This window comes from Saccopteryx leptura, chromosome 11, assembly GCF_036850995.1.
Source record: "Saccopteryx leptura isolate mSacLep1 chromosome 11, mSacLep1_pri_phased_curated, whole genome shotgun sequence".
Taxonomy (NCBI): Eukaryota; Metazoa; Chordata; class Mammalia; order Chiroptera; family Emballonuridae; genus Saccopteryx; species Saccopteryx leptura.
The window spans coordinates 53,635,164-53,649,637 of record NC_089513.1 but is presented as its reverse complement, the minus strand read 5'-3'; the positions used below and the strand labels follow the sequence as shown (position 1 = coordinate 53,649,637).

General features: G+C 37.4%; 1 protein-coding gene across 2 annotated transcripts in view; it reads left to right on the top strand.

Annotated features, from left to right (window-relative positions):
* Positions 1–14,474, top strand: part of L3MBTL4 (L3MBTL histone methyl-lysine binding protein 4) — a 488,059-nt gene that overhangs the window by 191,739 nt on the left and 281,846 nt on the right. For both annotated transcript variants that reach the window (XM_066353255.1, XM_066353254.1), the window contains exons 11-12: positions 2,784–2,869; positions 5,310–5,420. In XM_066353255.1, coding sequence (XP_066209352.1) covers positions 2,784–2,869; positions 5,310–5,420 — 197 coding nt within the window. The remainder of the gene's footprint in view (positions 1–2,783; positions 2,870–5,309; positions 5,421–14,474) is intronic.

Genomic DNA, 14,474 nt, shown 5'->3' with positions numbered 1-14,474 from the left:
AATCTATGTAAACACAATAAATTAAAATCAATAATAAAAAAGGACAGTGAATGAGATCAGACAGTTTTCTTAAAAAATATATGAGATATAAAAGTAAATGCAGAAAAATAATGATTGTGACATGAGGTATATAACATGACTCGTTTAAAAAGGACAAAAAGCAAAAGAATCCCTAAGAGAATCTTCTAAAAAATCTGGCTTAAAAAATGTTTACAGAAGTTGAATAAAATAAATCAGTTTGGTAAGTAAAGATTTTGAAAATCCATTTAGAAGGTGTTAAAATAGATACACCTAGAACAAAATAATATATAAGTAAAAAAGATGGGCAGAATTTTATTAGGTGCATATAAACAGAAAATAACAGGTGGCATCCAATTTAATTTTTAATAAAGATAATTTGAGGCAAAATGCAATAAATGTATCCAAAGGGAATTTTTCTCTGTTTGATATACATGCATTTTTATATGCTAAATAATATAACATCAAAATATGAAGCAAAATGTCCCATGGTTCCGCAGTTTTACTCCTGGATGCATTCCAACCAAAATATATACTTATAGTCACCAAAAAGAATGTGCTAGAATATTCATAGAAACACTTTTCATTATAGCCCCCAAACCGAAAACTACTCAAATGACCATCACCAGTAGAATGGATAAATAAATAGTGAAAGACAGAATGGACTACTGTATACCAATGAAAACAAATGTTCTGCATATAGCAGTCTATATGAAGTGCACAGTCAAAATCCTGAGCAAAACCCATGAGCACATGTTGTATGACTCCATTTATATGAAAGAAAAATTAGAACAAGCAGAACTAATATCCGAGGTAAGAAGCTAGGATAGGAGCTTCTCTGTGACTGTACTACAAGGAGGCGAGTCCTAGGTCTGGTGACATGGGTATGCTAATTTTATGAGAAAGTTTCAAGCTGTCTACTTGGTTTCTTTTTTTCTCTTTAATATATTTTATTTTTGTGAAAGGTTAAATATGAAGAAAAATAGTATCAAATACTGGAGAGCTGTACAGAAAAATTCTTAGAGATGTTAGTGTACTGTTTTAGGCTTTTTGCTTTAAAAATAAATAAATTTTTAAATAATATAGCTATTTAGATTGAATTGTGCATATTGAGCAGGGAACAGACCCATTCACGCAGCTTCATGGTAATGCCATAACAGAAGTTCAAGTTCAAAAAGTTTAAATTCCTGCTTAGAACAAAAAAAGGAAATAGATGAGACTAACCTATGGAATGACCATAGCCTTTAACCTCTTTATTTGTTTCAGAGAAAAGCAACCTCTAATTCAGGGGTCCCCAAACTTTTTACACAGGGGGCCAGTTCACTGTCCCTCAGACCATTGGAGGGCCGGACTATAAAAAAAACTATTAATAAATTCCTATGCACACTGCACATATCTTATTTTAAAGTAAAAAAACAAAACGGGAACAAGTACATTATTTAAAATAAAGAACAAGTAAATTTAAATCAACAAACTGACCAATATTTCAATGGGAACTATGTTCCTCTCACTGACCACCAATGAAAGAGGTGCCCCTTCCAGAAGTGCGGTGGGGGCCGGATAAATGGCCTCAGGGGGCCGCATGTGGCCCGCGGGCCGTAGTTTGGGGACCCCTGCTCTAATTGGTTCCCATTTATTGGAACCTTAAAACTTAGATGCGTACAGATGTATATACTTAAAAAATTGTTTTATACCAAAAAGAAATCCTGACGTCTCCCAAACAGGGATTATACAGCCAATATGACATTCTGAAATACTTATGTGATAAACTAGATATTATTTTTAATAACTGCAAAAATTGACCAGTTGATATATTCCTTAAATAAGCATTTGGTCAATCATCAAATCAAGATGACAAAGATTATAATTATAATTGGTTTTTAGGAAGTAAAAGAAAAATATTTTGTAAAAGTTTGTCTAGAGGTCTAAAGCTGTTTTCAGGGTCAATGATGATAGGGTTATAGTATTAAATGCTTCTATTACTAAAAAGAAAAAAGAAATTATTGTTATAACTCAATCTGGGAAGAGAAGTTTAAAACAAACTGAAGGGAAATATGAGAAGGAAGGAATGAGAATAAAAGCAGCAAATGAGATAATCAGAAAAGACGAAAGAAAACAGTGAGCTGATGAATAAAATCCAAGTCCTTATTCCTTCAAAGGAAAAAGAAAAAGCACAACAATGGAGGTAGTCCTCTGACCAATGTAATTAGGAAGAAAATAACACGAACAGAGAGAAACAAGGAAACCAATTAGATGGAAAATTTAAAAGCAGAGTGCTTTATACCATGTTATACCAACACATATATTTAAATTGCAGTTGTAATAGTAAATCTTGGAAATTGTAATTACAAAGATTTAAATATGAGAATTAAAACCCTAATAGAGGCAGAATTATTGGAGGGGTTAGATTTTCAGTTTATGATTTGACATCAGACTGTGATAGTGAGTTTTTTCAAACTTGTAAGGAAGTCTTTTGGTGAGCGGGCTGTGCCATGTATCACATCACCATTTGATCTTGCCCCACCTGCTTCAGCCTTGTTGAGTGAATGAATGAACCAGTGAATGAGTCTCTGTGCCCTAGTAGAGTGAAACTGCCCTCTCAGAGGTTATCATAGACGTAAGTTAGGTAATATATATGGTGTTCTTAGCATAAGGGATATTAAGTGTTGAGCATTTAATTAAGAATAGATTATATCAAATGTAGTGTATGGGAGTCAAAATATCAATGGGTAATCTTTTGACAGTTGTGTGTGTGTATTTTTCAGGTTATCCTGATCCAGAAAATTTTTCCTGGACAAACTATCTGGATGCTACTCAAACTAGTGCAGTTCCTACCAAGGTATTTAAAATGGTAAGTTTTTATCCATATACATTCTCAACTTTAAATAATGTCCATGTCGAGTCATGCCTTTATTTGGCAGTTTTAAATTATTCTAACTTTTTCTTTTTAAATTTAGGTGTTGTTTTCATAACCAATTTGCCTTGCTTTTATTTAAAAATATCAGGGAGGTGCCTTGGTGCCTCATTATTCCTGTTCCTCCCTGTAAAGTAGGTGGTGCTTTTCCTTCCCTGAGAAGCAGGAGTCCCACCCTAGTGCTGCTGTAGGTGGTCCTTTTCCTCCCTGAGAAGCAGGAGTCCCACCCTAGTGCTGCTGAACGCCCTCCTCAGCCCCTGATGAAGAGCCCACTTCTGGCTCTCTCCATCCACAGCTTTCACAGGCCTGGGGTTGTTTGAATGTCAGTGATGCCATAATAAAATAGGGAAACTGTTTGTAACCTGTGTGTTATAATTGGTTTCCATTTTGAGGAAAATAATTGCTTTTAGCATTTGTTAGCAATCAAATTTTTAAAGTTCAAATTTGACTTTATTTATTTATTTCAGGATTGACCCATGTATAAATTACTTTGTAGAAAGAAAGTGCATTTAGAAATATTTATGTTCTACACCAAAGGTTTTAAAACTTTATTCCCTTTTACCCTACTAGTTTGCTGCAGGCTCCTCAACTCATCCTTAAAAAGATTTTATACGGGGAGCTTCCACATAAGATTTTATTTACTGAAAGTTTTCTAGGGACCAGAAGGGGTTTGTTTGTTTGTTTGTTTACATGAGAGGAGAAGAGATAGTGAGACAGACTCCTGCATGTCCCCCAACCGGATCCACCGAGCAACCCCATCTGGGGCTCTGAGGCCACTGCTGGAATCAACCGAGCTATTTTTAGCACCTGAGGCCTATAATCAGACCAACTGAGCTATCCTCAGTGCCAGGGGCAATGCTCCAACCAGGTGAGCCACCGGCTGCGGGACGGGAAGAGAGAGTGAAGGGGGAGTCGAAATGGAAGAGAAGCAGAGAGTCAGCTTCTCCTGTGTGCCCTGACTGGGAACTGAACCCAGGGCATCCACACACCAGGCCACCACTCTGTCCACTGAGCCAACTGGCCAGGGCCCTAAAAGAGGCTTCAAATATTTCATTTTTTAAAAATTGAGTATAATAAGCTGAATTTGGAGAAAGAGGTATAATTGTATTAAAAAGGCTCTAAGTTTTGGAAAGTACGGGTTGTAATAGCTGTAAAAGTTCAGTTAGCAAAAAAAACAGTTGCTTGTGGTTTCTTTCTCTTGCTTTCTGTAAAAACTGGGTTTTACTTTTTTAAAAGGAAAATTACAGGAAAATAAAATTATGAAAAAATTTAGCTGTAAAGGCAACTTCCAGACACTGGGGTTATTATGGATTCATCTCAGGCTTTGGCATCTGCAACATGAAACAATGCCTCTGTTGTCAGGACAGTGACTGTGGGGAGAACAGAAAGATTTTTACGGATTAAAGTTCTAGTTATAGTCAGTATGCTCTGTTTAGTAGATGGAATAATGCATTTTAGAAAGAAAATATGCTTCCACAAAAGCTGAAGAGGAACAAACCAGATATTGGAGAAAGACTTAACTGTGTATTATTCATGTAGTATGAGGTCTTTATTATCCTATTGCCATATCCAGACTTGAGAAAATCAGTATACCTTCACTTTCAAAAAGTCAGTTGAATGTTTTTATGTGTAACAGCTGTAGATACTGTCAGAGATGTCTATTGATTTTGATTTTGTTAAATTTTCATAGTTTTAATGTTAAGTCATGGTATATTTTTCTGACTCCGTGTTCTTTATTTTTGCCGGAGTGTTAATCATTATAGACTGCTGGTTCCTGGCATTTTAAGTCTTGGAAGAAACCTTAAATTAATACAGTTTAACATGCTTATGTTACAGATAAAGTAACAAAAGAATAGATTGTGGCTTTAAATTACATTGTGGCATGATTTTATAATAGTTTTACAGTTAAAATCATGAAGTTTTAATCTATTGTTTCAAAATTTAGATTTTAAAGGATCATATTTATCCTTTCTAATTACTTATTAGATTATTTTGCCTTCAGGGTCACAAATAACAAAACTGGGCAATGAGAACAGTCAACAATTTATTTATAAGGTTAATTTCAGAAAAATATCTAAAACAATAGATAAACTATAATATCCTTTTAGGGCCTTATTTTGATCATTAAGGAATTTATGATTTAATCTCTGTGTTTTTAGCTACTTTGAGAATGAACAAAAAAATTCTTTCTCTTCTCACAGGTTTTTATGAAACTGAATAAAATAGTATGCATAAAATTTTATGTGCTCGTAAAACTAAATTCCACTTGTACTAAAGATCTGAGTGTAAAACTAGAACAACATTTTTTTTAGAAAAAATGTAATAGCATTACTGAATTGTTAAATTTGCATAACTTATTGCACTTGTAATGTTACAGCGGTTGCCTCATGGTTTTCTGCCGAGTATGAAACTTGAAGTTGTGGATAAACGAAACCCCAGGTTAATTCGTGTTGCTACGATTATAGATGTTGATGACCAAAGAATAAAGGTACACCTTTTATTTATTTATTTATATTTTTAATTTTTAAATTTTTTTAGAAAATTAACTTTAACATGGTGACATTGATCAGTAAGAGTACACAGGTTTCAGGTAAACATTTCTATAGCATTTGAACAGTTGATTATGTTGTATATCCATCACCCAAAGTCAAAACATTTTCCATCACCTTATATTTGTCCCTCTTTGCACCCTTTCCCTCCCCCTCCCCCACACCATTAGTAACCACTTCACTCTTATCTATGTCCATGAGTCTCAATTTTATATCCCACCCATGTGTGAAATCATATAGTTCTTAGCTTTCTCTGATTTACTTATTTCACTCAGTATAATGTTTTCAAGGACCATTAATGTCGTAAATCTCACTATGTCATCATTTATTATGGCTGAGTAGTATTCCATGGTATATATGTGCCACATCTTCTTTATCCAATCCTCTATCGAGGGAAACTTTGGTTGCTTTCATGTCTTGGCCACTGTAGTAATGATGCGATCAACATGGGGGTGCATGTGTCTTTTCAGACCAGTGTTTTCAAGTTTTGGGGGTAAATATCCAGTAGAGGGATTGCTGGGTCATATGGTAGTTCTATTCTTAATTTTTTTGAGGAACCGCCATACTTTCTTTAATAATGGTTGTACTAATTTACATTCCCACCAGCAGTGAATGAGGGTTCCTTTTTCTCCACAGCCTCTCCAACACTTGTTATTATTACCTGTCTTATCGATGATAGCCTAACAGATGTGAGGAGGTATCTCATTGTAGTTTTGATTTGTATTTTTTGAATAGCTAGTGAAGATGAGCATCTTTTCATATATCAAGTTGCCCATTTGTATGGTCTCTTGGAAGAAGTATCTGTTCGGGTCCTCTCCCCATTTTTAATTGGATTATTTGCTTTTTTGTTGTTGAGCTTTGTGAGTTCTTTATATTTTATGGATATTAACCCCTTATTGGAGCTATTGTTGGAAAGTATCATCTCCCATTTGGTTGGTTTGTTTCGTTGTCAGTTTCTTTTGCTGTGCAGAAGCTTTGTAGTTTGATATAGGCCCATTCATTTACTTTTGCCTTTCCTTCCCTTTCCTTCTGGGTGAAATACATAAATTGTTTTCTTAGATTATGTTATTATATTAGCATTTCCCCTTGTTTCCTGACATGTTGGCTACAGAGGTTCTGATATCTTAGCGGAGTAGAAGAGTAAAACTTTGACTTCATTTCTAGTCAAATGTCTTTGAGTGGAGAGATTTCCAGCAGAGCATGGTGATATAGCAGTGGTAGTCAACCTGGTCCCTACCGCCCACTAGTGGGTGTTCCAGCTTTCATGGTGGGTGGTAGCGGAGCAACCAAAGTATAAATAATAAGATAGATTTAACTATAATAAGTTGTTTTATAAAGATTTATTCTGCCAAACTTAGCGAAAATCCGACATAAAGTACTTGGTAAGTAATTATTATTATATGCTTTAACTTGCTGTAATTCTGTTTTATAAATTTTATAAAGTAAAGTTACTTCCCTACTTTATAAATCACCATTACTGTGGAACCGGTGGGCAGTTAGAAAATTTTACTACTAACAGAGATACAAAAGTGGGCGGTAGGTATAAAAAGGTTGACTACCCCTGGTGATATAGGAAATCTATAGAATAAACACAGCTGACTTTGAGAGTGATTCTCATTCATTCCTGTTTGGATTTGGTGTTTAGACTTTATAAGTTTTTTCTTTCTGTTTTAAGCTTCTTTTTGTTATAAGATTTTTCTTAAAATTATTGCCATTTAACAGCTTAAAAACAATTGTCTTTGTTTTCTACTATTCTTTGTCAAGTCAGAAATTAATCATTTAAAACCTTTAGTCACAGTAGTTAAAATGAAAGGTTAGGTTTCAAAGTAAAAATTTGATTAACAGATTTCAGTATTGTCCTTTTTTATTGATTTTTAGAGAGGGGGGGGGAGAGAGAGAGAGAGAGAAAGGGGAGGAGCAGGAAGCATCAACTCCCATATGTGCCTTGACCAGGCAAGCCCAAGGTTTCAAACCAGCAACCTCAGTGTTCCAGGTTGACGCTTTATCCCACTGCGCCACCACAGGTCAGGCAGTACTGTCCTTTTTGTGACATCTATTATTATAAAAATATATATATCTTAAGAATGAATTTTTTATAAAAAAATGAAAGCTTTTTCTATTTTCTATACAGAGAGCTATAAAGCATGGTGGAAGTCAGGAACTCTTCTACAGTATTTCACAATTCAAAAATTATTTCCCACCATAGCACAGTTATATTTTATAATAATAAAAAGATTGAAGTCAATTAATTTTAATAGGCACTATCAGGAAAGGTGGATATATATTTGAAATAAAGTAAAAGAAAACTTATTTGCTATATGTCTACTTTGAAAATAATTTTTAATTCATATCATAGACAATAATCATTACATATATTTTAGTAAAATTTAGAAATGAATATTTGGCTTGGCCATATATTATCAAGAGCAGATATTGGCAATGGCCTTTATTATTCTGAGAAATGAAAGCAATAACTGTGCTAAACACTATTCAGGAATAATATAAGTATTTTCTTCCACATACCTTTTTATTAATGCTTTATTTTAACTCCAGTTTTAAGCATATTGCTTAAATATTTATTTGTGGCTTTTTTATTGTTTACTCCGATGACACTTGTTGAGGGATAACTTTTGGATATCACAATTACTTTATAAATTTAGTAATATTTTGTCATTGAAATTAGCATCAGGTTTTTTTCTCTGAATTCTTAGTTACCGTAACTTTTGTTATAAAATTATTGCATTTATTGGAAAAGCTCAATCTTATTCATCCATCAATCTTATTTAGAATTTTAATTGACAGATTATTTTCTTGTGATTTATAAGTGACATACTATAGTTTCCAATGTTTGCTGCCAGTTTGTTATGTGATCCTATTGGATTAGCGCATCACCTTACAATATCATTTCAAAAACTTTAGCTCTTAAAGTGAATTTTTTTGATATTTCTTATTTACTATCTCAGCATTGATCTTTTAACATCTCCAAGAATATAGTTGACCCTTCCAAAGATACATTCTGTGTATCTTCTCCATATTTTTTATCTTCCCTGTTAATAGCTTTGTCCTTTATTTGAGGTAAAGGAGTTGAAAAGTATCTTGTACCTCTGACAGTATTAGAACCATAAAAGTTACCTCTGTGGTTTGGGCAAAATGGAAATACCTCTAGGATTTTAGGGCTTAATTAAGATATATTTATGCAAATAACGCACTTTACCCTGTGAAACAGAGCTTCATAAAATGTGAAATGAATTGCTTCCACGTACCACTCAGTCTTTCAGAATTTATCAGTCCTGAACGAACATAAATGCCTTAACTTGTGGGGTGCCAGCAGTCTCACAGGACCGTCTGACCTCCTGCAGCTCATGCCTGGGCGAGCCTGCCCTGCGCTCTTCACTCTTGCTCTCCGCCCTTCCCTAGTTAGTCCTGTGGTTGGGTAAGTGTTTGTCCTGCCCCCCCCCCCCCGAGGAGAAACGATTGTGGGACAACAATTTTCTGAATAGAGCAAACTGTAGAGAAGATTTAGCAGTATGGCTGAAAATTCTATACATCAGTCCCCTGCTTCCAAAAAAGGCAGTGAAAATGAGCATCAGTGTTTTCTCTGAATTCTCTGAGGGTGCACAGAGGCAGATTTAACGGCAGGCGCACTGGGCGCACCCTGGGCCCCGACTTCTGAAGGGCCTCTCCAAATCCCAACTTGACACTTTTTTTTCTAATGACACCAATTTTGGTTTTATATGTGCAATTCTTACATTAATAGTACAAAATATTTTTTTATTTACTTAGAAATGTGGTTAACACGTATTTTTATTCTCCCTGTCTCTCTCTTTTTTTTAAAGGGCCCAGTATTTTCTTCTGCAACCGGGGCCTCAGTAGACCTTCCCCCGCCTCTGGGGGTGCAGGTAGTGACTGGAGCCAGGGAGAAAGCATGGGCCTTCCCATCCCCTCGCTGCCCACTATGCTCCTCTACTCCGTTACTGATGTGTTAGTTATATTCTGTAGTTTTCTTTTTTAAATTCAGTATCTTTCAGACTATTTTTATCACTGGCACATAATAGATGGTTAATACACATGTGAATGAATGCATGAGTGAATGAAGGTGTGAATGGCATTGACCGTATTTTGTCATCCTGATTTTAGAATGCGTAAGTAATAGTGTTAGTCAAAAAGTACCCTTCCGGCCCTGGCCGGTTGGCTCAGCGGTAGAGCGTCAGCCTGGCATGAGGGGGACCCGGGTTCGATTCCCGGCCAGGGCACATAGGAGAAGTGCCCATTTGCTTCTCCACCCCCCACCCCCTCCTTCCTATCTGTCTCTCTCTTCCCCTCCCACAGCCAAGGCCCCATTGGAGCAAAGATGGCCCGGGCGCTGGGGATGGCTCCTTGGCCTCTGCCCCAGGCGCTAGAGTGGCTCTGGTCTCGGCAGAGCAACGCCCCGGAGGGGCAGAGTATCGCCCCCTGGTGGGCAGAGCGTGGCCCCTGGTGGGCTTGCCGGGTGGATCCCGGTCGGGCGCATGCGGGAGTCTGTCTGACTGTTTCTCCCCGTTTCCAGCTTCAGGGAGAAAAAAAAAAAAAATGTACCCTTCCATCATTTTTAATTCCTTTCCCAATCCTGTTCCATTGGGAATCTAATTCAACAGCAGGTACTAGAAAGTGCCATAGGATGAACTAAGTTGGTTTTGAATTCCAGCTCTGGCTTTGATTTAACCGTGATATTAACTTCGTGGTTACTCAACTTATTTGAACTTTCTTTACATCTAAAGTGATGGGGTTAATAACGCCTCCCTCATTCAGAAACCTTTGAAAATGCAGTGAAGTGATGCATGTAAAATGTTGAACCCATGCCTGACTGTTTCTTGGTAGTTCAGTGGTGACTGCTCTTCTTTCGTGCTGCTCTCCCTGGGTGCCTGTAGTTTCCGTTAGTGAAGAGGCCTCGTGGAACTATGTGTCATCAGTAGCTGGAGAAGGAACAAGCCCACACTCCTTAGTGAAGAAAGCAGAAAATGTGCTTGGAATTCCCCTGGTGAACGCTAATCTGAGCATTTGCGGTTGAGCGGCATGGCAGTGTTAGAATGTTCAGAATAGTCAGTCTGTCAGGCAACATTATGGTATTAGTAATAATGATAATGACTCTAACGGCACTTAGTTTCTTCAGACACTCTTCTAAGGCCTTTACACTCATGATATATCATCATAGCAATCCTGTAACATAAGTGCTATTATTTTACGCATTTTATAGATGAGGAAAGTAGAGCCCAGAGAGGTTAAGCAATTGAGATATGTTGTAGAATTGGCTACCTGAAACTTGTATAATTATGTTAACTAGTTCACCCTAATAAAATTAAAAAAAAACAAGATTTTCAACTCTAGAGCTTATAGTCTTCTACTCCTTCTACTCTTATGTTCTGATTTTTACCATAAATATACTGCTTCAGAGTGAGACAGTGGAGATCTAGGATGGGGAGGAAAGTTCAGCCGTGGCGCCACCTGCTTTGTATTTTGTGCAAAACTGCATTACTCATCCTGCCTGGAGGCTGTGTGAGGTGCAGCCCCTGCCTGGAGGCTGTGTGCGGTGCAGACCCCGCCTGGAGGCTGTGTGCGCTGCAGACCCCGCCTGGAGGCTGTGTGCAGTGCAGACCCCGCCTGGAGGCTGTGTGCGCTGCAGACCCCGCCTGGAGGCTGTGTGCGCTGCAGACCCCGCCAGGAGGCTTGTGTGCGCTGCAGACCCCGCCTGGAGGCTGTGTGCGCTGCAGACCCCGCCAGGAGGCTGTGTGCAGTGCAGACCCCGCCAGGAGGCTGGGTACGCTGCAGACCCCGCCTGGAGGCTGTGTGCGGTGCAGACCCCGCCTGGAGGCTGTGTGCGCTGCAGACCCCGCCTGGAGGCTGTGTGCGCTGCAGACCCCGCCTGGAGGCTGTGTGCGCTGCAGACCCCGCCTGGAGGCTGGCTGTGTGCGCTGCAGACCCCGCCTGGAGGCTGTGTGCGCTGCAGACCCCGCCTGGAGGCTGTGTGCGGTGCAGACCCCGCCAGGAGGCTTGTGTGCGCTGCTGATGCTGCCTGGCGGAGCACAGCGGGTCCAACAAAGATTGACTCATTCCTTTCTGTAATTGCTCTTATGTGCTTGATTACCTCTATATTTATAACAGCTTTTTCATCTGAATTAAAGTTTTTATTTCTTATAACAGCTTTTTTGAGATATGCTTCAAAGATCATAAAATTCATTCATTTTGAGTATATTCCCAGAATTGTGCAATCATCACCACTATTTAAGTGTAGAGCATTTTCCATTCCCCCTCAAAAGAAAGCTTATATCTCTTAGCAACCGCTCTTCCTTCTACACCTCCACCTGGCCCCCGGCAATCACTAATCTACTTTCTGTCTTTATGGATTTGCTCTTCTGAACATTTCATATAAATGGAGTCATATCATATGGGACCTCTTATATCTGCCTCTTTCACTTAGCGTGCTTTCACGTCTGTTCATGTTGTGACACAGATCAGCATTTCTTTTTATTTTTGAATAGTATTCCATTCTATGGGTACACTATATTTTATCTTTTTATCATTGATAGACTTTGGGTGCGCATATGTTTTTGTGTGGGCATATGTTTTCATTTCCCTTGGGTATGTATATTTCTAGGAGTAGAATTGCTGGGTTATACGGTAACTCTTCAACATTCTGAGGAACTACCACAGTGTTTTCTAAAGTGACTGCACCATTTACATTACTGCCAGCAGTGTATGAAGGTTCTAGTTTCTCCACATCCTCACCAACATTTGTTATTGTCTTTATTTCTTTTGAGTTTTAGCTATCTGAGTAGGCCTTATCTGTTTAGATCCAAAGAATTTGAATTATGATAATTTATATGTGATCCCTAATAACATCTTGGCCAAGAGGAGTGGGTTGTAGTGACTATTGCTTAGTGGTTGCGGTGGTAGAAATACTACCAGTAGTGGCTATGGGAGTGTAAATCTCAAATCACAGAAGTGGTCATTGTAGAATAAGAAGACCAAGTTACCGAATGTTGACTTTTTGTTCCTGTATTTAGCTAAGTAAGTTATATATTGCAACTTTTCTTAACAATTCGTTTCTTAAAATTTATTTTTTGAGATGCATTTGACACTTACCAATATATTAGCTTCATGTGTACAATATGATGATTCAGATGATCACCGCAATAAGCCTAGCTATATAACAACTCTTCTAGGGCGGGGTTATTTCTTCTTTACAGTTGGTTTCACAAGTAGTAGAAGAGCTGGGTTTATACTGAGGTATTTCTAACTCCAAAGCCAGTGATCTCTCATTTTAGCAATTACTCTGTAACTGAAAAGTCACTGGAATTAGAGACCATGGATTGTCAGTGTTGGGTGTGGAGCAGAAACGGCATGATTCAAGATACTCTACACTCCTGCTCTCGTAAGTCCACTGGTACTAGTCAGCCCAGATAGTCTGATGTTCACATTGAAATGTTAATTTGGTCACGTATGGTTCATCGGTAGGTGAATTGTGAAGATTTTCTTGCCATGGCAGGGTTTTAAGATGCTGTTTTCCCCTTTTGTTGATTACTGTTTATTAATTACCACGGTTACTCTCTAATAAATATTTATGATGACTCATAATGCATCTTGTTCAATTTATATCTAGCTATTATGTTTAATACTTTTCTGTTTGGTTACACAGTATACTCTGTTATATCTGAAAGCCCATTGCTGTCACCTTATCAGGAAATGCACATTCAATTACAATAGATAGATGAATGCATTTAGGAAATTTAGCTTTTATTTGGAAAAAAAATGTATTCTGCTCCAAATAAATATGAAGGGAGGATTTAAAACAGTAATATTTGATAAATATTCTCCCTGTAGGAACTGAAGCTAAGCTATGGAATGAATTATGAATTAATTCCAGATAGATGTTTTAGGAAGATCTACTGAATCATTAATAAATTGAGTCTCTTTAGCAAGTCTTTATATTCAATGCATTAACTGGATGTACTTGTGGCATTTGTAAAAGAAATAAGAACATCATGACCGAGAGAAATTGTCATGATAGACTGTCTACTTGTATGACTAGAAACTGTTGGGCATTTTAGGTCAGGCTAAGAAGTTTAGAGCTTTTGTTTGAAAAAAACCTGCAGGTGGATTAGTGCAAAGCAAGTCCAAATGCAAGTTCGTGGGTGCTGTGCTTTCACTGACTTGCCAGAGTTGCTGTTCTCCAAGTCGCTTGATCTCTGAGTCCTAGGTAATTATCTGTCAAGAAGGGAGCACAATCTGGAATATATTATTTTACTTGCCACTGTCTCTAGCCAGGATGCATTTGTTAAGTCATTTTTTATTTTTCAATTACAGTTGACATTCAATATTATATTAGCTTCAGGTGTTACACCCCAGCGATTAGACATTATAAAACTTACTACATGGTCACCCCAATAAATCTCACACCCATCTCACACCATGCATAGTTATGAGAATATTATTGACTATATTCCTCTGCTGTACTTTACATCCCGGTGTAAACCCCCTCCCATCTGGCAATTGTCTAAATGTCCTCTGTATCCGTCAGTCTGTTTCCGTTCTACTTGTTCATTTATTTCTTTTTTTTTTTTTTTTTTTGGATTCAGTTGTTGATAGCTGTATGTTTATTATCATTTGATTATTCATATTTTTATCTTTTTTAAAGCTTGTATGATGGCTGAACACAGGTGGTCAGGCCCTATTTGGCCTGTGGCCTGTATGCCAACTCCTATCTTCATAGACACACTGTACTGATTAGACTATGAGATGAACTTCTTAAGTTGTTACTTTTAGTCAAAGTAGTTTTGTATCATGGCCTTATTTATTGTAATATTTGATTTTTGAAGCAAACCACATTTATAACATTCAGTTTTGTTTTAGATATTCAGTAAACAGAGGTAGAAGAGTTCAGACCTAACATATAATCAACTTCTAAAATTAAAATAAATATTTCCCTAGTATTAATTGATTACTATCCACTTGTTTAT